The following is a 23,039-nucleotide window of genomic DNA, read 5'->3' as shown; positions in this document are numbered from 1 at the left end:
CCTGTGCTGCAGAGCAGGGGGTGAGCTGGGGGCATCAGCACGGCGGGACAGAGGTGTCCCCATGCAGACCCGCAGCTCGGGGCTGGTGCTGAGGCGCCTCCATCCCAAGGATGTTCATCAGACACAGAGGGCACGGGGCTGCGCCAGCCCCGCTCCCCGCATCGCCCCCGGCCCTCCTACCTGCTGTGCCCACGCCGGTCGGGTGCCACGAGCCGGGCGCACGCTCTGCTCCCTGCTATTAATACCTGCCCGTGATCTTTGAGACACCGCTCCCTCCCCAGTGCCCTCCTCCTGCCCTGCCAAGGAATTGATGGCTTCCTTGGACGCCGGCACCCTCCCGTGTCTGCGGAGCTCCCTCGGGTGATCCATCACGTCCCGGAGCAGGAGCTGTGGCCAGGCACCGGGGTGCTTTTGGCCACATCACCCCAAATATTTCATGCTCGCTGCAGCCCCTCTTTACCTGCTGGGGACGGGCGTGCTGTGCCCTGTGGACTGCCCCGCTTCCCCCAGCGTGAGCGGAGCCGGCCGTTATCTTGTTCCAAAGTTCCCCGGCGGGCACCTGAGCACCGCTGAACCCTTTCACACCCCCCTGCTCTTTGCCACCGCCTGCTATCGCCGTTATTCGGGAATATTTCTGAGCCACGCCCGGCTCATGGCGGATTTACCGCCATGCAGCAGCGGGAACGCGGGCACCTGCGGGGCTGTGGGGGGCACACGGGGCCGTGATCCTTGGGGTCAGGGCCCATTTGGCTGGGCGGGGAGGCAGCCCGTGGGGGTCCTGGCCCTCCCCAGTGTCAGCACAGCCACGGCCATCGCACAAAGCCTCCTTGGCTGCAGGACCGAGCCCATTCCCTCTATCCCCGCAGCATCCCCGGTGCTGCAGCCCGGGGCAGCGGCTCCTACGGGCCCGGGGCAGCTCTGCCAGAGGCTGTGCTGGGTGCCCTCTCCCCCGCTGCCTCCCCGGGGTTTTTATCTGCTCACCTGGCACCACACCAGAGGTCGTCGCAGGGTTTCCGTTCGGTAGCCGCTGATAGCAGCGGGTATTATTCACCACCTGCTTATCGCTGCCTCTTGTACCCCAGCTGCTGACCCTGCCCCACCCTGGTGCTCCCTGCCCACAGCCTCCCACCCGAGCCCCGGCCACCTGGCTGTCCCCAGCCCTTTTTTTTTCCACCCACAGGCCCACCAGCGTGGGATTCCTCGAGGGATGCGAGCAATGGCAGCCCCGCAGCTCGGGGGCTGCCCGGGCTCAGGGCTCACGAGGAGGGCGCAGGGGGAGGGACGGCGCTCCTGGAGAACAAACCTTGCTCGGGGTGCTTGGGTCAATAGCGCCCTTTGCTCACCTGCTCTTTCCCCTCCATCAGTAAGAAAGGGAGGGACGGGAGACATGGGCCCGCGCTCGCTGCCTCCTTTCCTTCCTCGTGGCACGAGACCAGCGCCGTTGCCTTCAGGTTTCCTCCCGCTGGCCTCACCCAGGCTGCTGCCGGGACCCCATGGATAACCGCACACACACAGAGCCTGCGGGATGCCAGCCAGGGCCACGGGGCACCGGAGCAGCCGACTCCATCTCCGGGTGACCTGGCCCGAAGCTCTGCGCCCGCTGGCAGGGCCCGCGATCCCCGTCACCTCCCGTCACCTCCCCCAGGGCCACCGAGGTGGCGGTGGTGGCTGCGAGCCGCTGCCGAGGCCCCGGTGTGGATCCTCTGAGGATCCGGGCGCAGGGAGAGAGACAGCAGGGAGCCCGACGGCGTTTTATAGACTTTTTATTTCCAAATCTGGCGCTTCCATGATACACTTTTACACAGCCAGGGAGGGAGGGCGGGCGTCTCCCTGCCCACAGAGTCGGGATACGGAGAGAGAACAACAACCGAAGAAAAACAAAAACAGAAAAAAAAAAAAAATTAAAACAACCAAAAACCCCCAAAAAGGGAACAAACCCAAACCCCAGGAGGACGCTCCCCGGAGCCCAGGCCACAGCTCTGGGACCGGGCTGCAGCCCCACAGGCTGCCCCTGCTCCCTGCCCGGCCCCGTGCTGCGGGGACAGCCGCCCGGACACCCCCAGCTCCGCTGCACGCTCCTTATTTTCCTGTTTTTTTTTTTTTGTGTGTTTTGTTTTTTTTTTTTGGCACTTGTCACTTGCTCTCCGTTTGGCACTAGCAGGCTACGGTCCCCTTGCCCGAGCTGGAGAGAAACGTGTGTAAACGAGTGGTCCCGTAGGGCGTGTAAACATGTCAGCGAGCCTCCCCGCCGCGGGGAGAGGGCTCGCAGCCCCCCCAAAACCCACGGAGCCGCTCGGCTCGGGGCCAGGAGCGGGCTGGAGCCCAGCCCTTCCCTCTGCTGCCCGGGCAGAGCCCCGGAGGACGGCGGCACGAGCACAAGTCCCCCCGTGTAAACATCCCGGGCGGCGAGGTTGCAGTAAGGCAGTGAGGGACCCCGGTAGCACCGCGGGGACACGGCCTCGGAGGGGCCGGGGGGAGCGTGCCGGACCCCTGAATTGGCGGCCCCCGCTCCCAGGCCGGTGTAGGCACAGAACGAGCTGCCTGGCAGGGGGAGGCTGGGGACGGGGCTCAAGGAGAAGCCCGCAGAGCAGTTTGGATTCCCAGAGGGGGCAAAGTGCTGTTTTTTTTTCTTCGTCTGCTGAAATCCAGGCTGCTCTGAGCTGGGGGTTTCCGCCGGCAGGGGAGCGCGGGGATGTGTGCGTGCGTACAGAGCCTGCAAAGGGGCTGGGAATAATTTCTGCGGGCAATGGCAGCACGGGAGACCACAGCCACGGCTCGCTCATCCTCCGCAGTCTCTGAGACAGCCTCACCTACTGCTGAGCTGCCCCAAAAAGGACCGGGGCTATCCAGCTCCTTGCCCAGAGCCCTCTTGCTCGTGCAGCCCCAGCGAGAGCAGGGGGAGGTCTGGCTGTGGGGCCAGCAGGGCTGCAGGGGGCTGAGGGACACCGGGACAACAGGGGGACCCCGCTGAGACCCTGTGGGGAGCTGCAGGGCGAGGGGGGCAGCGGGGCTGGCTGGGCACTCACTGCCTGCCCTGGGGAGGGGAAGGAGCGGTGCTGGCAAAGCCCCGAGGGCTGCCCGGAGCCGTCTCTGCAGCCCTCTGGTACCCCAGGGATGCCAGAAAAAGGTGAGCCAGGCGCCCCGGGTGCCGGGAACAGACCATCCGCAAAAAATAACCATAGAAATTTCTCTGCTCTCTGCTTACAAAGATACAAAAAGGTAGAAAACCCTCCCCTGCCCCCGTGTCCTGGGCTCCCTTTCTATCCCCCTGCCCGCGCACACACACACACACACGGACACACGCACGCACGTACGTGCCCCCCGCCTGGGAACGGGTTGCAAAGGAAGAGTTCAGCCCCGGGGGGGGGTCAGTGACAGACCCTCGCCTGAGCGGGCTCCTGCGATGCCTCTCACAGCGGGCAGGCGAGGGGAGCACAGCGGCAGGGAGCCCGGGGGCTCCCGGAGGCGGGTGGTGGGCTCGCTGGCCCCTCAGCCCGGAGGGCAGGGAAAGGCAGGGTTGGTTTTTGGGGGCCTCTGAGCACCATCAGTTCTGGCCCCCGCCCCTGGGGACACCAAACCTCAGCTGGCAGCGTCCGGCTAGGCGAAGGGCCCTGCCTCTTCTGTTTCTCTTGCGGACGGCTTCGGCCCCTCAGGAATGGCCCTCGTTTCTCATTATTCTTCTCAGAGGAAAAAAAAAAAAAAAGTGTTAAGCCACAGCACCTCCCCAGGGCTCCAGCTGTGCTCCCCACTGCCTCCCGGCTCTGTCAGATGGGGACAGAAACCTGCTCCTGGGTCAGGGCAGGAAGCACCGAGTCCAAATCCCCGCGTTCAGGGACAAGGAAAAGGGGGATGGAACAGGAACGGATGGGGGCAGTGCCAGCAGGGCACGGAGCTGGGTGTTTCTGCTTCTGCACTGCGACATCCCAGAGCTCCTGGCACCTTTCGGGGCCAGGAGACATCTGCCACCCACCCTGGGAGCTCACTTATAAGTGTCCCTCCCCCCCCAAAAGCCAAAACCCCGAGCCAGGCGGCCGCACGATGCGCGAGGCCTGGCTGAGGAAGGGGTGCACTTACTCTGAGTCCGGCGACAGCTCCGAGATGCTGTGGGAGGTGGTGGAGCGAGGCGTCGAGGGGCAGGCCGCGGAGGGCGGCGAGGAGGTCTGCACAGCAGAGGGGGTGGCGGTGGTCTGGGGGCCCGAAGGCGTGCTGGAAGATTGCACCGAGGACAGGACGGAGGTGTTAAAAGAAGCAAGGATGGAAGAAAGGATATCTAACTGTTCGGTGGAAGGGTGGCGGCTGGGGATGGCCTCCAGGTTCTCTCTGGAAGGCTGCCTCCTGGACAGCGGCTCTAGGCTTTCCCTAGACAGCTGTCTCCGAGAGAGACTCCCCAGATTCTCCTGCGAGGGCTGCCTGCTGGGCACCGTACCCAGCGGCTCTCTGGAGTTAGATCTTCTGGAGAGAAAGTCCAGCTGCTCTCTTGAAGTTTGCCTAGCCGATGCTAGCTGGTCCCTTGAAGGCTGTCTTCGAGAAAGCAAATCCAATTGTTCTCGAGACGTATCTCGACTCGGCAACGTATCTATTCGGTCTCTGGACACTTGCCTGCTCGGCAATGTGTTTAGCCACTCTCTCGAGACCTCTCTTACCAGCCCACAGTCTAGCTGCTCTCTTGACCCAAATCTGCAGGGTAAAGTTTCAAGGTGGTCTCTGGAGCCCTGCCTCCGGGGCAGCGTGTTCCCGTGATCTCTCTGACTGGGCCGAGGAGCGAGCAGATCCAAGTTTTCTCTCGACCCGTGCCTGCTGGGGATATTTTCTAGGTGTTCGGTAGACCCGTGCCTGCTGGGGATGGTGTCCAGCTCCTCCCTGGAGCCATGCCGGCTGGGCACCGTTTCCAAGCACTCCCCCGAGTTGTTCCTGCTCAGCTGCTCCCGGGACATCTGTCTCCTCATCAGCATGTCGAGCTGCTCCCGCGACGAGTAGCGGCTGGCCGGCTGCGACAGGCTGCCCGCCCCGGAGTAAATCCTGCCGTAGGAGGCAGCGGGCACAGCCCTGTGACCCAGCGTGGAGGTCTTGTACCACGACAGCTCGTTGGTCATCCTGCCCACGGACGGCAAGCCTTGGATAGTCGGAGGGTACTGCAGGCGGTTCTTCAAGATCCCTGCGCCAGACAGAAGGAGAAGTCAGATCTCTGCAGAGCACAGAAACCAGCAGGAAAGCTGCGGGAGATGCATTGCAGCTCCCCGGGGGGGTGACAAGATGGATCTGACGCCGAGCCTCTAGGGCCACAACAACTTCAGACCATCCTTGCCCGCCTGCTGCAGGCTTTTTTTTGTTACCTTTCCTTTGCCGCTGGGTCTGGGTGAGGGAGTTCTCATCCCCGCTGGTCAGGGCCAGGTCTGGCTGGTTGTTGTTGGCCGCGTCCTTGTTGACGTCGAACCCCAGCTTCCTCTCAGAGCCCCACTTCTGCAGGGAGCAGGGGTGAACCTCGCACTCGCCCAGCGCCGGCCAGTAGGACATCAGGTCGTTGCCATCCACGTCTGGCGGAGGGCGCGGCGAAACGGGCCCAGGGGAAGAGAGAAAGAGAGAGAAAAAACATTTCTGTGAGGGGTGAACGAAGCCACGAGGCCCGAGGCCGCCCCTTCCCAAAGCCCTTGTGCCTTGCCTTTGGGGGTGGTGTTGGCGGGGTTGGTGAGGAGCCGCTCGCTGTGCGCCGCCCGCTTGAACTGGCGCTGGAAGCGGCCCCGCAGGCGCACGTTCTCCTCGCTCTCCGAGGACGGGATGGAGAGGCTGCGCTCCTCGTCCAGGGACAGGTCGCTGTCCGAATCCGAGTCCTGGTCTGGAGGGAGGCGTGGGGGGGAGATATTTGGGAAGAGGGTGGGTGAGGAAGGGCAGAACAGTGCCTGCGGGAGGTTAGGTGACAGGGACGCCGAGTGACGGAGGCAGGGGGGGGACCAGGGGGCTCTGCTCCCAGGGCAGGGCCAGCTGGGCTCCGACTGCCTCCAGGAACACAGAACCAGCTGCAGCAGGGCTGACTGCCCTCTCACAGCTTACTGGCCATCCCTCGGGTGCAGCCTGTGCCTGCTGCCTCTGCCCTACCACCAGGCACCCGTGAGAAGAGCCCGGCTCCATCACTCCACACCCTTCCATACGGGAGCTGCAAATAGCCCTAAGGTCCCTTTTGCCCCCTCCTCCTCCTCCAGGCTGAGCAAACCCAGCTCCCTCCGCCTCTTCCCGTCCTGTCTCGCTGCCTGGGAACAATGCACGTCCCCAGGGACCCCCCCACAGCTCCCAGGACAATTCTTGCCTCTGTTTTTAGCTCCCTGGGGGCTAATTATGCCCTTTCCTATCCGCCCAGGGAGAGGCTGCGCTAAGCGACACAGCTGCTGCCTCTCCCTCCTATCTGCAGCCTGTTTGGGAGGCGCAGCCAAGCACCAGCTGAAGGACGTAACCACGCAGCCGCAGCCTACGCAGGGAGTGATTTCTTTAAGCCCGAATGAATTCAGGATGTGCCGGCTCAGTCCCAAAGCCTCACCTCCCCCAGCATCCCGGTGGAACATGGCCACGTCGATGTCGGTGGGGCCGGCGTGACCCAGCAGGCTGTGATCCAGGGCCGAGCCCTGCCGCGCCGTCAAGTTGTCTCTGAAAGACACAGGGCCCGAGTGGCGACGCTGCCACGAGCCCCGAGCTCTGCCCAGGCTCTCCGGGCACCCCGGATCCTCGGTGCTGCTCCCCTACCTGAGGTAGCCCCGCTGGCTGGAGTGGGTGCGGGCAGAGCGCACGCTGCTCACCGAGGAGATGGTGGAGGCCCCCAGCGTGATGCGGATGAGGCCGCTCTCCTCGAACAGCGCCGTGTTGTTGTAGGCGTTGGGGCCCTGTTAAGGCAGGGAGAGAAGCACAGGGCTCTATTAGACGCAGCCCAGGGGATGACCTTCCCTCCCACACCTCCAGGCGCCCAGCCGGGGCTGCCCTCGCTCTCCCCACCTGTGTGCTCCTCGCAGCCTCCTCGCTCGGCCCCTTCTTGCCGAGACAGGCCAGCTTCCAGGCCTCCTGCACCTCCTCGTTCAGCACGCAGAAGAGGATCAGCACAGCCAGGCCCTGGGGGGGAAAAAGTGTGAGCCTGAGGGCTGCGGGGAGCCCCCCCAGCGGGTTTGTGCTCCCTGCGGCAGGGCCAGGAGGGTGGCTGGCTGCTGGCCTCCAGCATGGTGGCCCTCTTGGGGCCCTAAAGGGTTGTCCCCCACAAGAGTTATCACCACGAGCCCCTGGGCCAGCGGCTGTGGGTGCAGGAGGAAGGGATGGGGTGTCCCAAGGGCAGGCAGTGCCCGAGGAGGGGCTGGCAGGTCCCTGCAGCCCCACGCGGGTATCCCCAGCGAGGAGCCTCAGAGCGACCGTGGTGGTGGCCGTGGGGTGGCTGCGGGTCACCTTTGGGGTGCGACAGCTCTTTTCGCAGGCTGTTCTCTTGCTCAGCCCTCCGAGAGCAGGGACACCCCTTCAAGATGGCCCTCGCTGCCCCGTGGGTGCCAGCTCTGAGCTCAGCACCTCGTGCCTACACGTGGCCCTCGCAGTCTCTGCGGGGACCCCCCCGCAGCCCCAGAGAGGGCTCGGGGGGCACCAAAAAGCACCTTCGCCCCCCAGGCCTCCCTTGGCAGAGGCTGGGCAGTTACCTGGAGGCTGCAGAGGACAGTGTAGAGGTAGTGGAAAGCCAGGACACTGTTGTTGACAGCCAAGAGGCCAAAGAGCCAGGTAGTGCTAATAACTAGAAGCAGAACAAAGGAGCTCCGTAACGTCATGCTGGAGGGAGAGAGAGAGAGAGAGACAGACAGGCACACACACACACCCAGAGGTTAGTGCGTGTTGTTAATCTACAGGCTAGCGCTCGCAGACAGATCCAGAGGGGAAGGTGCCTCCTGCCCAGCCCTCCTCGCTGCGCCACGGGCTGCTCCCCGCCACGGGCACGTCGCCACGCAGCCGCTCTGCTCCCCCCCGTGCCCGGAGCCTTCCCTTCTGGATCACACATGGCAAACACAGGGCCCAAACACAAATCATTTGGAGCCGCAGAGAGCTGAGCCGAGCTCCAGGGCTGGCTCAGGAGGAGGGTGAGTGGGGAAAGGTTTCACAAAGAGCATTTAGGAGCAGAAGCTGGCGCTGAGAGCTGGCATGAGCAGACTTGAGGTGGGGCTGTGAGGGCAGGCAGGGGAAAGGGACAGGCTGGCAGGACAGTGTGAGGACAGGGGTGAAGGAACAGGAGGAAAGGACGAAGTTTAGGAAGAGTTAAGGTGGCCACCAGGTGGGAGAGGAGAGCAGCTGCAAGGCCGACACTGATGCGCTCTGCGATGGTGGAAGAGGGGGGGATGATCACTGAAAATGCTGGAAACCAGGAGCCACGGGAGCTCTGCTGGGGATTCGGCCACTAATACTCACAGAACCGATTTCTTCTTGGTCTCCTTTTGGCCCGGGGAACAGGACATCTTGGCCACAAGCAGGAACATCACCCCATTCATCTGAAAGCGGTGGCACCGATTAGAAGCCGTGCCAAGGGCTGGCTCTGACCCAATCTACCAGGTCCACCAGGCCCACGGGAAGCTCCCCTCCTTTTCCCTTAACACCCAAGCCCTGGCCTCCCCCAAGGTCTGCTTGGAGCCAGCAGGGACAGAGAGAGGGGCTCTAGAGGAGGGAGGAGAGCACAGAGAAGGGCAGGCAGTGCCCGCGGTGCGGAGAAGGGAGGTAGGAGAGGGCTGCGGGTGAAACAGGACAGGGTTTTACCACAACGACGACAGTAATGGGGCCTGCAAAGCTCCAGACCAGCTTATCATGAATGGAAATCCAGCAGAAGTCAGGGTTCCCGTAGCCCTCGGGATCCAGGCCAACAGCCAGCCCTGGGGAAGGAAGGGAAAAGCCAGCTCCAGACCCAGCAGGCGCCCCGTGCACATCCAGGGGGGTGCAGAGAGACACACCGAGGGACTGCTCGTCCCCAGGAAGCAAGGAAAAAGCCCGTGATGCCCATCCCCAGCTGGACAACAGGGCACTGCCCAGTGCCTGCACACTCTCCCTGTCACATCCTCATCTCCGTGGCTCCTACCGGTGATGATGGCGGGCACCCCCCAGCCGATGGCGTAGTAGAAACGCATGGCCCCGAAGTTGACGTTGCGGGCTTCCGTCTGCATGCGGTAGATGTGGAGGCCCTGAACGAAGAGCCAGGCGAAGGTGGAGAGGAAGAAGCAGTGGAGGAGGATGGCGATCACGGTGCAGAGGAACTGGGGAGACAAAAGCCACTCAGAGACAGCCCCGCCGTGCCAGCCACACGTTGGCGTCGCCCCAACCCCACGCACCTGGTTCTCGGTGCGGTTGATGCCCAGCAGGAAGAGCAGCTCGGAGAAAAAGAGGGTGACTGCTATGTTGGAGTGGATGCCACGCGTGTTGGACTTGAGGCCTTTGAGGCAGGTCAGGAAGGAGAAGGTGAGCAGCAGGGCCACCAGGGAGAGGGACACCAAGGAGTAGGTGACAATTGCCAGCGTCTCCAGGTCACCTTCCAGTTGCTGCAGCAGCAGAGAAGCAAAGGCAAACGGTGGGGTCAGGGGGAGACCTGGGAAGCCCTCAAAGTATTTGTGTCCCACAGGGAATTTTCTGCCTGTGCCTGCTTGTTCTGGTGGCTAAGTTCCCCCCCCGCTGCCCCCAGCCCTGCGGTTACCTCTCGGTGCGAGCTGTCCATCAGAACCCCAAAGGTGCCAAACTGGGAGCACTGGCAATGGACGTGCGTGGTGTTTCGGTACACCAGCTCACAGTCTCTGGCTGTCCAGAAACCCGACGGGTTGGTCCTGCAGCCACCAAAAAAGCAGAGAGGGCTTAGGAGAGAGGGCAGATTGAGCTTGGTGCGTGGGGAAGGAACTGCAGAGGGGCCAGCAGCAAAGTTTTTCTCCCAGCAGATGCAGCTGCGCTCCCACAGCTGAAATACTGGAGCCAGAGCCCTGCAGGGACCCCACCGTGCCCTCCCAGTAGGAATAAATCCCCAAGGAGAGGGCAGAAACCCCCACACCCCACTGCTGCCCGGGCACACAGCCTGTCGTGGGCAGGGAGACTTTGGGAAGCAGGAGCTGTCTGCGGAAAGCAGCTCAAAGCAAGTGCCCAACTCACGGGCTGGAGTGGTTCCACTGGACGCAGAGGGGTTTGCTCCTGTTGGCCGTCTCCAGCAGGCGAAACTCCAGCACGAGAGGGGTGTCCAGGGGCCCCCGCAGGAAGGTGTGATTGCTGAACACGGAGACGCTGACGATGGGGGAGTTCATCACGGGGTTTTTGGGGAGCCTGCAAGGAGCGACGGAGCCCTGCTGTCACCGTGCTCGGGGGCTGCAGGGCTCCCTAAGGCCCCGTGCTGACACCTCGGGAGGAACAGCTCTGCCCACCCCAGCCCCAGCCCCCAAATTTAGTGGAATCCAGGCAGCCTCTCGCCACCAGTGCTCACAGGAGAGGAAGGGGAGCAGGACGTACCTGACGCTGCGGCGATCCACCTGGTAGCGGGCGGGCAGCAGCCCCCCCAGGGTGCGGTACATGATGAGGATGATGACGGTGAGGGCAGGCTCGGGCTCCGGCAGCGCCTGCCTCGGGGAGGAGCTCTCCACGGTGTAGTTCCCTTCGCCCCCAGCGAGCGTTGGCACTGCCGTGGGGGCAGCTGAGGCACACGAGGGGGTGGTAAGAATGGGGACGGACACACACACACACGGCCTTGCGCCTTCTTGGGGGACCCTAGCGGTGCCCTGGGCTCTGGGCAGGCTGAAGGAGGCAGCCAGTGCCCTCTGTGTTCAGTAGCCCACGGGATCTGGGGGCTTTTCTCCACAATCTTCACCCAAAGCTGGTGAGGACCGCAGAGAGAAGCAGTGCTGGGGTTTGCCAGCAGCAGCAGGGCTCCCTGCCAACCGTGCCTGTACGCGCTGTGCCCCAGGCGACGCTCACCTTCGGTTTTCGGGGGGCTGAGCACCGACAGCGGCAGCACGACGTGGGTGTGGGGGTCCCAGGCGGGCTGGCCGCGGAAGAGGCTGCTGTGGTAGCGTGGGTAGCGCCGGCGGACGTGCGAGTGGTTCTCCATGCGGTCGATGCTCAGCACTGCGGGGGAGATGTCGGTGAAAACCCGCTCCAGGACGGCCACCAGGGGAGCGACCACGCTGCGGGGCACCCCAGGTTTGATATCTCTGGCAAAGGGAGTGCAGGAGCCGCGGCCAGCCCCTCCTACTCACTGATGTTGGGGGTGACGACGCCGACGGGGTTGAGGTAGGTGAGCTTCATGTTGCTGGCCAGCGTGCCCGAGTAGTCCCGCAGCTGCTCCATCAGGCTGGCGCTGCCGTGCTCGCTGTGCGGCAGCATGGCCCAGTGCTCGCGGTTCTCGGGGGCCAGCACGGAGCTGCCCGCACGCAGCAGGTTCTGCACGGGAGAAACGGGGCACGGGGGAGCAGGGGGTGAGGGAAGCAGAGCTTTTGGGACACATCCTGCCCCCCAGCACTGCACCCCTTTGCCCAGCGTGGTGGTTTCCCTTCGATGGATGCCCACACCTCAATGCTCATCAGCGAGTGTCCTGCAGAGACATCTCTGCACGACCCCAGTAGGGGTGAGCAAACCCCTCTCTGCCTCTCCTCACCCCTCCTGTGCTCCAGCCCTGGCCATGCAGATGGCTTCTGCTGTTCTCCCTCCTGGGGCTCGATGCCTGTGTGATGCTGGGGATCTCAGCACCCACGAAGCAGCCTCACAACCTCCCCAAACCCCCCAGGGACCTGGGTGGCTGACAGAGCAGCAGCAGCAACCGCTGCCCCGATGCAGGGGGAGGCCTCACCTCATTGAAATGAGCATCCTGCGTGGCCGTCAGCCCAAAGCCGCGCTGCCGGCTCTCGAAAGCCATCAGGCGAGACAGCAGGCGGTAGGTGATGTGCACGTCGTTGCCGAAGTAGTGCTCCATGTGGTCCGTCACCGCCCGCAGCCGGTGGGCCAGCTTCTTGGCTTCGATGGTGTTGAGCTCGGTCTCGTTCCTCTCCAAGCCCTCCAGCTGCCGGCAGGGAGAGAGGAGGGGGTTAGCACACAGTGGTTCCTCCCCGGGGAGCCCCACGGCTCCCAGCGAGCAAGCTGTGGGGTGCTGGGGGTGCTGTGGGGCCCAGGAATGATTTGTGAAAACACAGCACGAGCTGGGGATGCTCGTAGTGGTGGTCACTTGGGCAGGGAGCATCTCAGGCAGAGAAAGGGGCAGGCAGCAGGGCATTACCAGGATGGAGAGCTCCTTGAAGGCAGGCGAGGTGCAGTTGAAGAGGTCTGGCTCCAGCCAGCCTTTCTCCTCGTCACAGTGTCTGACGGCTGCGCCTGAAGCCGGGAGGAAAAGAGCATCGAAAGGTGTGGGACATGCAGCTCCCACCCTCTTTGTCCCTCTCCAGCAGAACAGTGCACCAGGTAACCCCCAAGAACAGCACCAGCGAGTGATGGGGAGGGCCTGCGGCACCCCAGAGCTGTCCTCCTGCTGTGCACCAGCTTCACCTCTGGTCTGCATCACCTCCGTGAGCTGCTGCCAGCCCCTCTCTCCGGGAGCTGGTTCCTCGCTTGGCTCCCACAGCCTGCACGGCAGCAGGCACCATCACAGGGTTGCAAAGAGCAAGAAGCGACGTGGCAGGGTAAGGCTGAACCCCCTGGTGGGGCCGTGTCCGTGTCCTCAGGACACATCTGACCCCAACCTCCAGAGGCCCGTGGAGCTCACCGCTCCATGGTGGTGGAGGACAACTCGCCCAGCAGCACGGGCACAGCTCCCACTGCAACACCCCGACCCTGCCCGGGGCAGGAGCAGAGATACCAGCAGGGAACGGGCTGTGAACAGCACCAAGGTCCTGGGGAAGGTGCCAGGGCAGGGGAGCTCACCGAGTGCCCACGGCTGGCAGAAGGGGAGAGGGGGCTCGGGGCAGAGCCCAGCTCCCCACTGCGCATCCCAACCACCCCCTCCCCAGCTGCATAAGCACAGGGACCGGCGCCACAGCAGCTGGGGGCCAACAGAACAAAGAAACCTCCTCGCTGCTGGCCTTCCCCCAGCAGGGAACAGGCCTTCATCCACGCCTGTGGATGCCCAGCTGCAGAACTGGGCAGAATCCGGCCTCCGTGTGCCTCTGGGCAGCAGGAACAGGACCTCGCACAGCTCCTGCACCCATTCCACCACACCAAGCTCCCCCTTCTTCCACCCTGCAGCCGTTCCTCCCCCCCTTGCCATCCACCCGGCGCTCGTCCCCAGCTCCTTCCCCTCCCAGCCTAAGCAAGCAGCCCAGGGCAGGCAGCAGCCATCCCGGCCGGGGCAAGGAGCGCAGCCCCCTCTCGGCAGCCCCCCCGAGCCCATGCTGCAGGCTGAGGACAGCGGGAGCCGGGTTTGTGCTGGTGAGTGTGCCGGGAAGCAAGGAAGCGGCGTGGAGGAGCGGTGAGGCCAGGCAAAGCGTTTGGGGAGACACTCGGCAGCTCCAGAAGCGGCAGGGAAAGCGCAGGGGGGTGCAGGGTGCCAGGCAGGGAGCAGGGAGGGGAAAGCCACGTGGCACGGTCCTTAGAGCAGGGGAGGAGGGAGGGAGTTTGGGAGCAACCTTACCTGCGCCCCTCAAACCTGAGCACGGGTGGCGAGAGAACCGGGGAGAGAAGCGACAACAGTTAGGAGCCGAACCTGCCTCCTCCCGGAGCGAACGGCTGGAGAAGGACAGGGTTTGTATTGTCCCCCGGGGCTCGCCCTGCCCTGCAGTCCCAGACGCCCTGCTCGCACCTCTGCCGTCACCCAAGGACGGCCTTCTCCAGCCTCTTCTACCCGAGGCACTCACCAAACGCCGTGCCCTGCTCCCCGCACAGCGCTCGCCCTGCCAGGCCTGACCCTGGCCTCGATGAAAGCCAAAGGCAGCAGGGAGAAGGTGGGTGATGTGACAGCAGAGGCTGGGTGAAGGCACTGACCCTACAGCCTGCTCCCAGCCCCCTGTGCTCGCCCTCAGGCTGGGTGCTTCCTCCTCCCAGCCCTCCAGCCCAGCTAAAGGGGCCGGGGACAGCACTGCGAGGCGGTGACCTTGCTGGGGCTGCGACACCCCCTGCACGACACCCGGATTCTCCCCTCCCCACCGCTTCCCCCACTCACCCAAGGAGCCTTTGGGGCACAGCACCACAGCCGAGAGCCCGAATTTGGTCTGGGGCCACCACACGCCTGCTTTCAGGCTTTTGGGGCATCCGTCGTAGAGCACTGAGGAGACAGGCGGCCCGGGGCCGGTCACGGCGGGGCCGCTCGCGCCCAGCCCCGCGGTGCCAGCGCCCCGCTGCCACGTCCCCGCTCACCCTCGCAGCCGCTGGGTGTCACCTCGGCGAAGGGGCTGTCACAGCTGTTGCACTGGCGGCCGATGACCCCGGGCCTGCAGTGGCAGCGGCCGGTTTCCTTGTCGCAGGAGCGCGAGGACGAGCCCACGGGGTAGCAGTCGCAAGGCAGGCAGGTGTCGCTGCCTTTCGGGCGGTAGTGGAAGTCCTGGGGGAAACGGGGACGGCCATCAGGCTGCCCACGGGGACAGCAGCAGAGGAAGGGGGCTGGGGAACTGCTGGAGCCGGGGCTGCCCACAGGGGACTCGTCACAGAGATCCCCACTTGCGAGCACCGCTGGCTGCCCCCATCGTCACCTTGCTGGGCCAGGAGGGCCACAAGGAGGTGAGGACGCAAAGCAGCGCCCAGGCAGCTGCCAGGCTGAGAAAAGGACAAGGCACAGGCAGGCCACGTCCCCACGGGCACAGCTGCCCCTCACCTTGCAGTGGCACTGCCCGTTGGTTTTGTTGCAGTCGGGATCGAAGCCCTTGTTCACGTCGCAGTTACACGGCCCGCAGCTGGGGTTCCCCCACCAGCCCTTCGGACACTGCTGGTCCATCCTAGGGACAGGAACATCCTCGCTGTTACACCGACCGCATCTCCTGGACCTTCTCCCAGCAGCTCCAAGGGTGGCACCGAGGTGTCACACAGCTGGGATGGGCGAGCAGCGCAGAGCCAGGCACCGGAGGCCAAGGCCCTGCTGTGCGCCCTGCATCTCACCTGTGCTCGCAGTACTGCCCGAAAAAGTTCCCTGCACACTCGCACACGTAGCCCAGGGGCGAGCCCGGCTTGCGGCGACACACGGACTTGTTCTTGCAGGGGTTGAGGTGACAGGCATCCACGCAGTCCCCTCCATAGTACCCTGAGGTGTGGACGGAGAGCACCACGTAAGGAAAGCACCTTCCCCCCAGGAGCGGACAGAGCGCCCAGGAGTGGATTCAAGGGGCTCAGGAGGGATTTTGCCCTCCACAAAAAACACTGCATGTCTGGCAGGGATTTCTGGGCACGCGAATTGCCCGGGGAAGGGGCAGGAGAGCAGTGACAGCCAGGCTGTGGGAGCCCCAGGGGCGGAGGAGAAGACGTACAGTGCGGAGAGCCAAGGGCTCTGCAGGTCCTACCTGGCAGGCACACGCAGGAGTAGCTCTGCCACTCATCCTTGCAGACGCTGTTGGCAGGGCAGGGGCTGGAGTCGCAGGGGCTCGGCACGCTGCAGCCAGCCTCCACCCTCAGGGCATGGCTGGGCTTGGGCAGCACGGTCCCGGTGACGCTGTCACCCAGTCGCACACCCTGCAGCACAGGGGAGAGTCACACAATGCTCCAGTCTGCCTAACCCACAACGCCTGGACCCCGCTCCGTGGATTTAAGGCTGTGTTCCCACCTCTCCAGCTAACAGACCCGCTGGAAAGGGAAGGCTCGGAGCAATGGACTCACCTGTATGCAGCCCCTCAGCCCGTTCTGCACCTCGCCAGAGCCCAGGACTCCCCCCACGTGCAGATGTTTCACCTTCAGGCCGTGCAGTTCGTTCCCCACAACCACCGTATCCTGCACGGCAAAAGGGACTCACGTGGGCCGACTGCCACCATCCCTGCTGCTGGGCTCTCCCGCACGCAGCACGTACCTGGTAGAGCCCAAAATCCAGGGTGAGGGTGATGACGTAGCGCGAGTCTCGCCCGCTGCGGACGTCGCGCAGCTCCAGCTGCAGGTCGTGCCATCGCCCGTCGCTGAGCTGCAGCTGGTCCAGCACCAGGCTGGTGCTGCGCCCCGAGCCCCTGCTCACCATGAAGGACAGCAGCCCCCCCGCCAGCTGCAGGGAGAGAATCACCAAAGGCAGCAGTGAGCAAAGCCCTGACCCTCTCCAGATGCCTCCAGCCTACCTTCCCTGCGCGCTCTGAGCACGGGGAGGGGAACCCAGCCCTGTCAAACACCATGCTCTGCTTGGGCTGGGGTCAGCGAGGAGGGCAGAGCCCCCCCGGGGAGGATGGTAGGGGTGCTGAGGCCCTACCTGGCAGAGCAGGGTGGTGTACTGCCCGGCGTGTGCCTGCAGGAGCACCCCGTCAGGCTGGCGCGTCCGAAACGCCAGCCCCAGGTACCACGGCACCGAGATCTTCACGTCCGTCTTGAAGTCCCAGGTGAGGACACTGTTGCCCTGGAAATAGTGGGCATGGTGCATGGCTGGAAAGGAAAGCAGAGGTGAGAAGGGACGGGGAGCACCTGCTTCTGCCCTCCTGCACTGCAGGGCAAAGGGTTGCCCCCTCACTCACTGTGGCGGCAGTCTTTGCCCCCGAAGCCCACGGGGCAGAGGCAGGAGTAGGTCCCCCAGCTGACCGAGCAGGTGCCGCCGTTCTTGCAGGGGTTGGAGTCGCAGAAGGTGTGCTTGGCATGGCAGCCTGGGGGCAACAAAGTCACCCACGTCAGCCTCCACCCGCTCACCTCCTCCCTCCAGCCCTGCCCCGCTGCCTGAGGGGCAGCCCCAGCTCCTGCCCCTTACACCAGAGGACAGGCGCTGGCAGGGGGCAGAGGTGCTGGTACCTGTTGTGGTCCCGTTGTTGGCGATGTAGGAGGCCAGGTCGATGCGTTTGCTGTCGATGTAGAGGTCTCTCATGCAGCCCACGAAGTCCCGGTGAGTGACGGGGAAGTTCTCCGGCAGGTTGGGGACCCCTCCGAGGAGCAAGGGACCTGTGAGGTCCAGGGACCTGCACGGAGAGAAGCCCGGTGAGCTCAGGGTGGCCGGATGGCTCCCTCGGCGAGGGGCTGCGAGGCTGATATCCCTGGGGACAGGCACACACAGCCAGGACCCCTGGAGCTGCCCCAGATGTAGGGCAGGCTCAGCAGGGGACCCCATTGCCCCGTTCCTCTCTCTCCAGCGCAGCAGCGCCCGGCAGCCCCCGAGGCACTCACTTTTTGGAGCTGGTCTGCACTCCCTCGGCGGCACAGGAGTAGTTCCCGATCTCGCTGCCGAACTGCAGGGCCACCGAGGCGTCGCATTCATCCACCGTCAGGATGGCCACCTTGTCCTTGGAGGGGCCCTGCACCACCCCCAGGGCGCTGACCTTGGGCTGAAACCGACGGCGGGGCGTCAGCAGCGCACGGCCCCCCGAAACCAGACACCCCACAGCTCCCACGACGGCAGGGAAAGGGCACAGGGGAGCCACGAGGGACGCCTCCGGCCGAGGACAGCAAGCGGTGCAGACAGACAGACCCCGGGCAGACAGACCCACGGACACAGAGGGACGGCAGGGGACAGTACCTTGTTGTAGTAGCGGAGCTGCAGCGTGTGCCACTGCCCGTCGCTCACGCCCCCAGGCAGGTAGGGGCTCACCACGGTGCTGGATTCCCCTGCGGAGACAGGGATAAGTGCTGCGGCGTGCCAGATCCTCCAGGTAGGGGACAGCAGGCTCGGGGCAGTGCCCAGCACTCCCCGCTGCTCATCCTGGCACCCCTCGGGGCAGGCAAGGCAATGGGGCCACGAGGACGAGCAGCACCCACCCAGGAGGGTCCTCATCCCCAAAGCGGCTCGTGGCCGCCCCACATCCCGCGAGGGGCAGGGGCTGAGCCTACCTGTGGAGTATTTCAGCTGCAGCTGCCCCTGGATGATCTCCACGGCCAGGAAGTCGTGCCGCTCGTTCAGGCGCCCGTTGTAGAGCAGGAGCCCGCTGGGCTCCACCGTGCTGAACCTGGGCAGGGAGAGAACGGGAGCGCGGGGTGTGCACGGGGCGCGTTGCAGAAAAACCCCAATGTCCCCGCACGGGGGAACGAAGGGAGGGCACGCAGCGTCCCGAGGAGGGGGGAGAGCACTCACGAGAGGGCGAGGGTGAGGTGGAAGCGTTGGCGCAGGCCCCGGAACATGACGAAGGAGCGGGGAGGGAAGGAGCGCGCGGACACCTCGCAGAAAGGCGCCTCGAAGCCGCCGGCCGGGCACTGGCAGCGGAAGCCCCCGTCGGCGCCGTCGGTGCAGGTGCCCCCGTTGCGGCACACGCCGGGCTGGCAGCGCCCCGAGCGGCTGTCCACCTCGCAGTTCTCGCCTGTGGGAGTAAAATAAAAGGGGCTGGGACACGGCCCCTCGGCCGCCCCTTGCCCCAGGGCACAACGTCCAGATGTGGGGCAGCTGAGGACACGGGAAGGATTTTATGAGCCGGCTCGCTCAGCTCCAGCAGAGGGCTGGGAACTCCTCTCCCCCACGCCCACAGCTGACCTCAGGGCCCAGCCTGCCAGGTTTGCCTTTTCAGCTGGCTCTGTCCACCCCAAAAACCCCTGCTGAGGCTGATGCGGCAGCAGCACGGCACAAGGGGCTGTGCTGGCCCCACAGAGCGCCCTGAATCGCTCAGCCACAGCCCTACACCCCCGGCCCGGATCCCATTACTTGCTCAGAGGCACCCGAGGAGGAGGAGGAGGATGCGGAGACAGCCCGAAGTGACAGGGAAACGAGCTCATTAACCCTTCTGCTAATGGCTGTTCACGCTTCAAATGCCAGGGGTTAATTACCACCGACTCTGCTTATCTCACCAGGAGCCACCGTGGCTCCAAGGCAGCCATCTGCTGCCGCGCTCCCCTGCCTCCCCAGCACCCCTCCTGGCGGGGAGGGCAGGGCAGGGCAGGGCAGGGCTTCCTCCTCCTCCTCCTCCTCTTCCTCGGTAGCCACAGACCTCCTTCACCCGACTCCAAGCTGATGGTGGCCGGGCACAGATCTCGGCAACCCTCCACCCCAGCCGGGCGAGGCCCAGCTCGCTCCTCCCGCTCTGCCAAAGGTCCCCGCGAGCCCCGGGAGCCCTCCATCCCACCTCCCCTCCTCACATTTCTATGGCAACCTCAGCCCTGCGCATCCAACACCATGGAAACAGGAGAGATGGGGAGCGCGGCCGGACCTCGTCGGCGAGCCCGAGCCCCCCTTCCCCGTGCCCGGCACTCACCGCTGAAGTGCTGGCGACACACGCAGGTGTAGCCCCCTTCCCTGCGGGTGCAGGTGCCGCCGTGGAGGCAGGGGTTGGAGTAGCAGAGGTTGATCTCGGTCTCGCAGTAGTCGCCGGTGAAGCCCTGCGGGCAGCGGCAGCGCAGGCCGGCGATGGGGTGGATGGGGCGGAAGAGGGTGGAGGGCGAGGCGATGAAGGGGGCCGAGCTGTCGAACTTGAGGACGGAGATGCACTTCATGTAGTTCTGGCAGGGCTCCCGCAGGCAGACGTTGTCGTCGAAGGGCAGCACCTCCAGCATGGAGGCGCCCGTCAGGGCCATGCGCTTCATGTAGAGCTGCTCCTGCAGCTCCTCCGAGCTGAAGTAGCGCCCGCCCCGCGGCGCCAGCGCCGAGAAGCTGACGTTGAGCACCGTGCCCCCCACGTCCGTGTCGTTCTGGATGTTGAAGATGAAGACGTCCTCCTTGGGCGTCGCCAGCACGGTGGCCACCCCTTCCAGGAAGGTGGCCAGCAGCGGGGAGAGGAAGCGCTCCTGCCACATGTTCTCCAGCCGCACCGTGATGCTGTTGGCCAGCATGTCCTCCGTGATGATGAGCACCCGCAGGACGCACTGGGCCGTCACGCTGTGGATGCCGTCTGGGGGAGGGAACGGGGACGTGCTGCAGCTCTCCTCCTTCCCACCCTGAGCCATACAGCCCAAAACGGCCCCAAAAGGGCTGAGTCTTCAGCTAAGGAAGCTTGAAGCCACGGCCCGGGGAGCCAGCCGGGTGCCACCTGCCCCAGGACATCCCCACGTGCATTCCCAAGCTTTGTCCCCCACGCCAGGATCTCCACCGAGATAATTCCCAGCTTTCCATCCAGCCCTGGCTCTGGGCAGCAAACTGAGCGAGGATGGTGGTGAGAAACAGGCAGAAGGAGGTCCCAGCAGGAGGCTGGGCAAACACCGGAGCCCGATGCCAGCGCCCGGGGTGTTTTCCGCCCCCGCTGCGCCCCGTGCCCCCTGCACGCTGCCTTTCCCCGCGCTCTCTTCCTGCCGCCTCCTTCCTCTTTCCTCCAGGGCCTCCGAGCCTTTTGTACCCCGCTCCCTGGTTCCCCCCTTCTCCACCATCTGCTCCACGTCCCTTCCTCCCATCTCTGGGCCCGTCTCCGGTTTGTTTAATTCCCTTTAATCTTTATTTTCCTTGGAAACAAACTCCCTGCCCCTTGGGGACCCCGCACCACGTGAGCCTCCTCCGAGCGCGGCCGCGCTCCGCCAGCACCGGGGCTGTTGGCAGCAGCCACCAAAACAGCCACAAAACAGCCACCATCCCCCTCGCTCGGCCACCCCAGAAGCACCCCACCACCAGAAACGTCTGATGAGGCTCACCAAGAGTCTTGAGGAACGAGAAATCGGGGTGAGCCACCTCCCAGCCCCTCCCCACCATCCCCACTTGCGCCAGCAGCTCGTGGTGGGCACCCACGGCTCCTTCTCCCACCCCACTCAGATCAGGGAGCCTGGAGTGTCCGAATTTCTTTGGAAACCCAGCTCTCCAGCACCGTCACCACCCCAAACCAGCACATCCCATACACATGTCCCACGGGTGAGGTTCCCCTGGGGACGCAGCCTCCACCTCCTGCCCGCGCCGCGGCTCCGTCCTCGCTGCCGCGCCGCCCTGGCTGCTTCACGCGCTGCAAAGCCTTTTGATTTCCCCCAACCCCGTTTGAAGCTTGCGGTGCTGGAAGATTTAAGGCATGAAACGTCCTCCCTTTCCTCTCGCTCCATCTTCAGAAGGTGACAGCTCTCCAGCCACTCCGCAAATCCCCGGGCTGGCACTCTGCAGATAAGGCAGGCGCGGGGCGGAGGTGCCAGCAGCCACCCAGGGCTCATCTGCTGGAGGGGGGGGCGCTTCCCTCTGACCCCAAACTGCTCCACGCCGACGTGAAAGCCGGCAGGCAGGCATCTGCCTGATTTATGGCCGTTATCCAGCCTCAGCTAACGCCACACTAAGGTCTGAGGCAGGCCGGGGAGCAGCAAAGTCTCCGAGGAGGATGGAGGCTGCAGGCTGGGAACAGGTCGTGCTGTGGGGTGCTGGGCACCTCCGGTGCCATCCTCCACAGGGATTTGGGGAAAATCCCCCTGCAGTGTGAGGTCCTGTCCCAGCAGAGCAGCTTTTCCCCCGTAACTCCTTGCCCAGCCTCCGCCCCGCACCCCGGGCTGCCTCCCCGCCGGCTCCGTGCGAGGGGAAGCAGATGGCTGGGAGAATGACCCTCTGTAAATAAGGAGGGGGGGAAAAAAAAAGGAAGGAAGGAAGGAAAAAAAGGCTACCAAAAGAAAGCCCAAAGCTGGCTGGAGGCGCTGACCCCCCCTGGGAGGCATTTTAATCACGGCCGCTCACCCTTTCTGATTAAATCCTGGGGCTGGAGAGCTGGTGCCTGGTGAATATTCATGCGGCAGGGCGAGGAGCCCCAAAACATGCCCACAGGGAGCAGGGGGCTGCAGGAGGCTCTGACCCCGGTGCCGAGCAGCACCAGGGCATCGTGGCTGTGTGTCCAGGAGAGACACCCACCAGCTCCCAAAGCAGCAGGGGGGCAGCGCGTCCCTCCTGTCACCCCTCTCCTCCTGGGTGGCACAAAGGCACGGGATCCAGCCCACGAAACCCACCCTGAGGACCTCGGGGTCCCCATCACGGACAGGGGACCAGCAGCCAGGAGGAGCCCAAGCCGGCACGGAGGGACACCAGGACAAGCACTCGGGCTCCTCTCAGCACCTCTCCAGCCCCCAGCCACACACCGACCTCACGCCTTGCTGCTGGCCGCAGGCACAGCCCTTTAGAGCAGACACCGGTGCCCGCGGGTCTGTGAGGAGCTGCGGGCAGGTCTGAGCCCCTCAGTCCCCCAGAAAGGGGCCGGTTTCTGGTGGCCCCCTGCCTCTACGAGTCTTGAACCCCTTGGGGTGCACCCAGCTACGTGCTTTTGTCGCCTTCCCACAAGAGGCAGGAGCTGGCCGGGCAGACAATGCAGCCGGGTCCTCTCTGCAAGCCCCCACCCCTGTGAACAGCCACAGCAAAGGGGCTGCCGGCTGGGAGGTAAGGAAAAACCCAAGGCAGACCCCCGCAGCTCCAGCACAGCCAACAAAAGGCCAGCTTTCCACCTCCTGGCTGCACGCATCCCCCCGGCACTGCTCTTCCCCTCCGCCGGCGCACCTCTCCCGGCTCTCCCTTCCCGCTGGCAGATGACGACACGCTAATTGCAGGGGCCCTCTCGCTGCCAGGCGGCTCGGCGCAGGACTTCAGGACGTGATTTCCTCCTGCCTTTGTGCGGGGTTAAGCCCGCGAGGAGGCAGGGCTCCTGCAAACAGCGGGGCAAGAAGCTGGAAAGGTCAAAAGCAGCCCCCACCTCCGGCGCCCCGCACGCACACAGCGCAGGGCGCGCGGTGCCAGCCAGCCCCGCGGCTACAATTAGTCCCCCACATTGCCCCGACCCCGCCGACAGGCTGGAGCTGGCCGTGTTGGATGGCCTCGAGCAGCTCTGCTTCCATCGCTCCGTCTCCTGAAAGAAATCCTCCTCCTGCTGAATGAGCTGGGTGGAGAGCGGGTGTCAGCTGGCGGCCAGGGGAGAGCCGCGATGTAACGCGCCGCTCCCTCCCCAGGCACGCTCGGGAATTCGGTGCTCGGTGGCTCCGAAAAGGGCTCCTGCCCTCCTCGGTTCAGCGAGGGATGGATGGAGGGCTGGATGCCTCCATTTCAGATCACACACCCGCAGGCAAAGAAAGGCCCGTGGTGCCGGCGGAGCTCGGGCAGCAGGGGGGCTCCAAGGCGCAGCCCAGCCCTGTCCATCTTC

General features: G+C 64.7%; 1 protein-coding gene across 1 annotated transcript in view; it reads right to left on the bottom strand.

Annotated features, from left to right (window-relative positions):
* Nucleotides 1-2,113: 2,113 nt before the first annotated feature.
* The window catches only part of CELSR3 (cadherin EGF LAG seven-pass G-type receptor 3), a 24,686-nt gene continuing 3,760 nt past the window's right edge, over nt 2,114-23,039 (bottom strand). Inside the window, exons 2-35 of the mRNA XM_032194292.1 lie at nt 19,224-19,856; nt 18,116-18,338; nt 17,875-17,990; nt 17,564-17,652; nt 17,215-17,372; nt 16,846-17,009; nt 16,578-16,703; nt 16,319-16,488; nt 15,935-16,120; nt 15,748-15,858; nt 15,435-15,603; nt 15,037-15,178; nt 14,756-14,876; nt 14,302-14,485; nt 14,108-14,209; nt 12,233-12,327; nt 11,810-12,019; nt 11,220-11,403; nt 10,939-11,088; nt 10,477-10,657; nt 10,126-10,293; nt 9,683-9,809; nt 9,324-9,530; nt 9,074-9,248; nt 8,758-8,870; nt 8,416-8,495; nt 7,659-7,785; nt 6,979-7,092; nt 6,733-6,869; nt 6,530-6,636; nt 5,660-5,833; nt 5,334-5,534; nt 4,075-5,155; nt 2,114-3,677 (exon numbers count right to left, since the gene is read on the bottom strand). Of these exons, the coding sequence (XP_032050183.1) occupies nt 3,650-3,677; nt 4,075-5,155; nt 5,334-5,534; nt 5,660-5,833; nt 6,530-6,636; nt 6,733-6,869; nt 6,979-7,092; nt 7,659-7,785; nt 8,416-8,495; nt 8,758-8,870; nt 9,074-9,248; nt 9,324-9,530; nt 9,683-9,809; nt 10,126-10,293; nt 10,477-10,657; nt 10,939-11,088; nt 11,220-11,403; nt 11,810-12,019; nt 12,233-12,327; nt 14,108-14,209; nt 14,302-14,485; nt 14,756-14,876; nt 15,037-15,178; nt 15,435-15,603; nt 15,748-15,858; nt 15,935-16,120; nt 16,319-16,488; nt 16,578-16,703; nt 16,846-17,009; nt 17,215-17,372; nt 17,564-17,652; nt 17,875-17,990; nt 18,116-18,338; nt 19,224-19,856 (6,353 nt within the window). The 3' untranslated portion in view covers nt 2,114-3,649. The remainder of the gene's footprint in view (nt 3,678-4,074; nt 5,156-5,333; nt 5,535-5,659; nt 5,834-6,529; nt 6,637-6,732; nt 6,870-6,978; nt 7,093-7,658; nt 7,786-8,415; nt 8,496-8,757; nt 8,871-9,073; nt 9,249-9,323; nt 9,531-9,682; nt 9,810-10,125; nt 10,294-10,476; nt 10,658-10,938; nt 11,089-11,219; nt 11,404-11,809; nt 12,020-12,232; nt 12,328-14,107; nt 14,210-14,301; nt 14,486-14,755; nt 14,877-15,036; nt 15,179-15,434; nt 15,604-15,747; nt 15,859-15,934; nt 16,121-16,318; nt 16,489-16,577; nt 16,704-16,845; nt 17,010-17,214; nt 17,373-17,563; nt 17,653-17,874; nt 17,991-18,115; nt 18,339-19,223; nt 19,857-23,039) is intronic.

The sequence above is a fragment of the Aythya fuligula genome, chromosome 10 (genome assembly GCF_009819795.1).
Source record: "Aythya fuligula isolate bAytFul2 chromosome 10, bAytFul2.pri, whole genome shotgun sequence".
Lineage (NCBI taxonomy): Eukaryota > Metazoa > Chordata > Aves > Anseriformes > Anatidae > Aythya > Aythya fuligula.
Note: the sequence above shows the minus strand (reverse complement) of the source record. Positions and strands in the feature narration are given on the sequence as shown.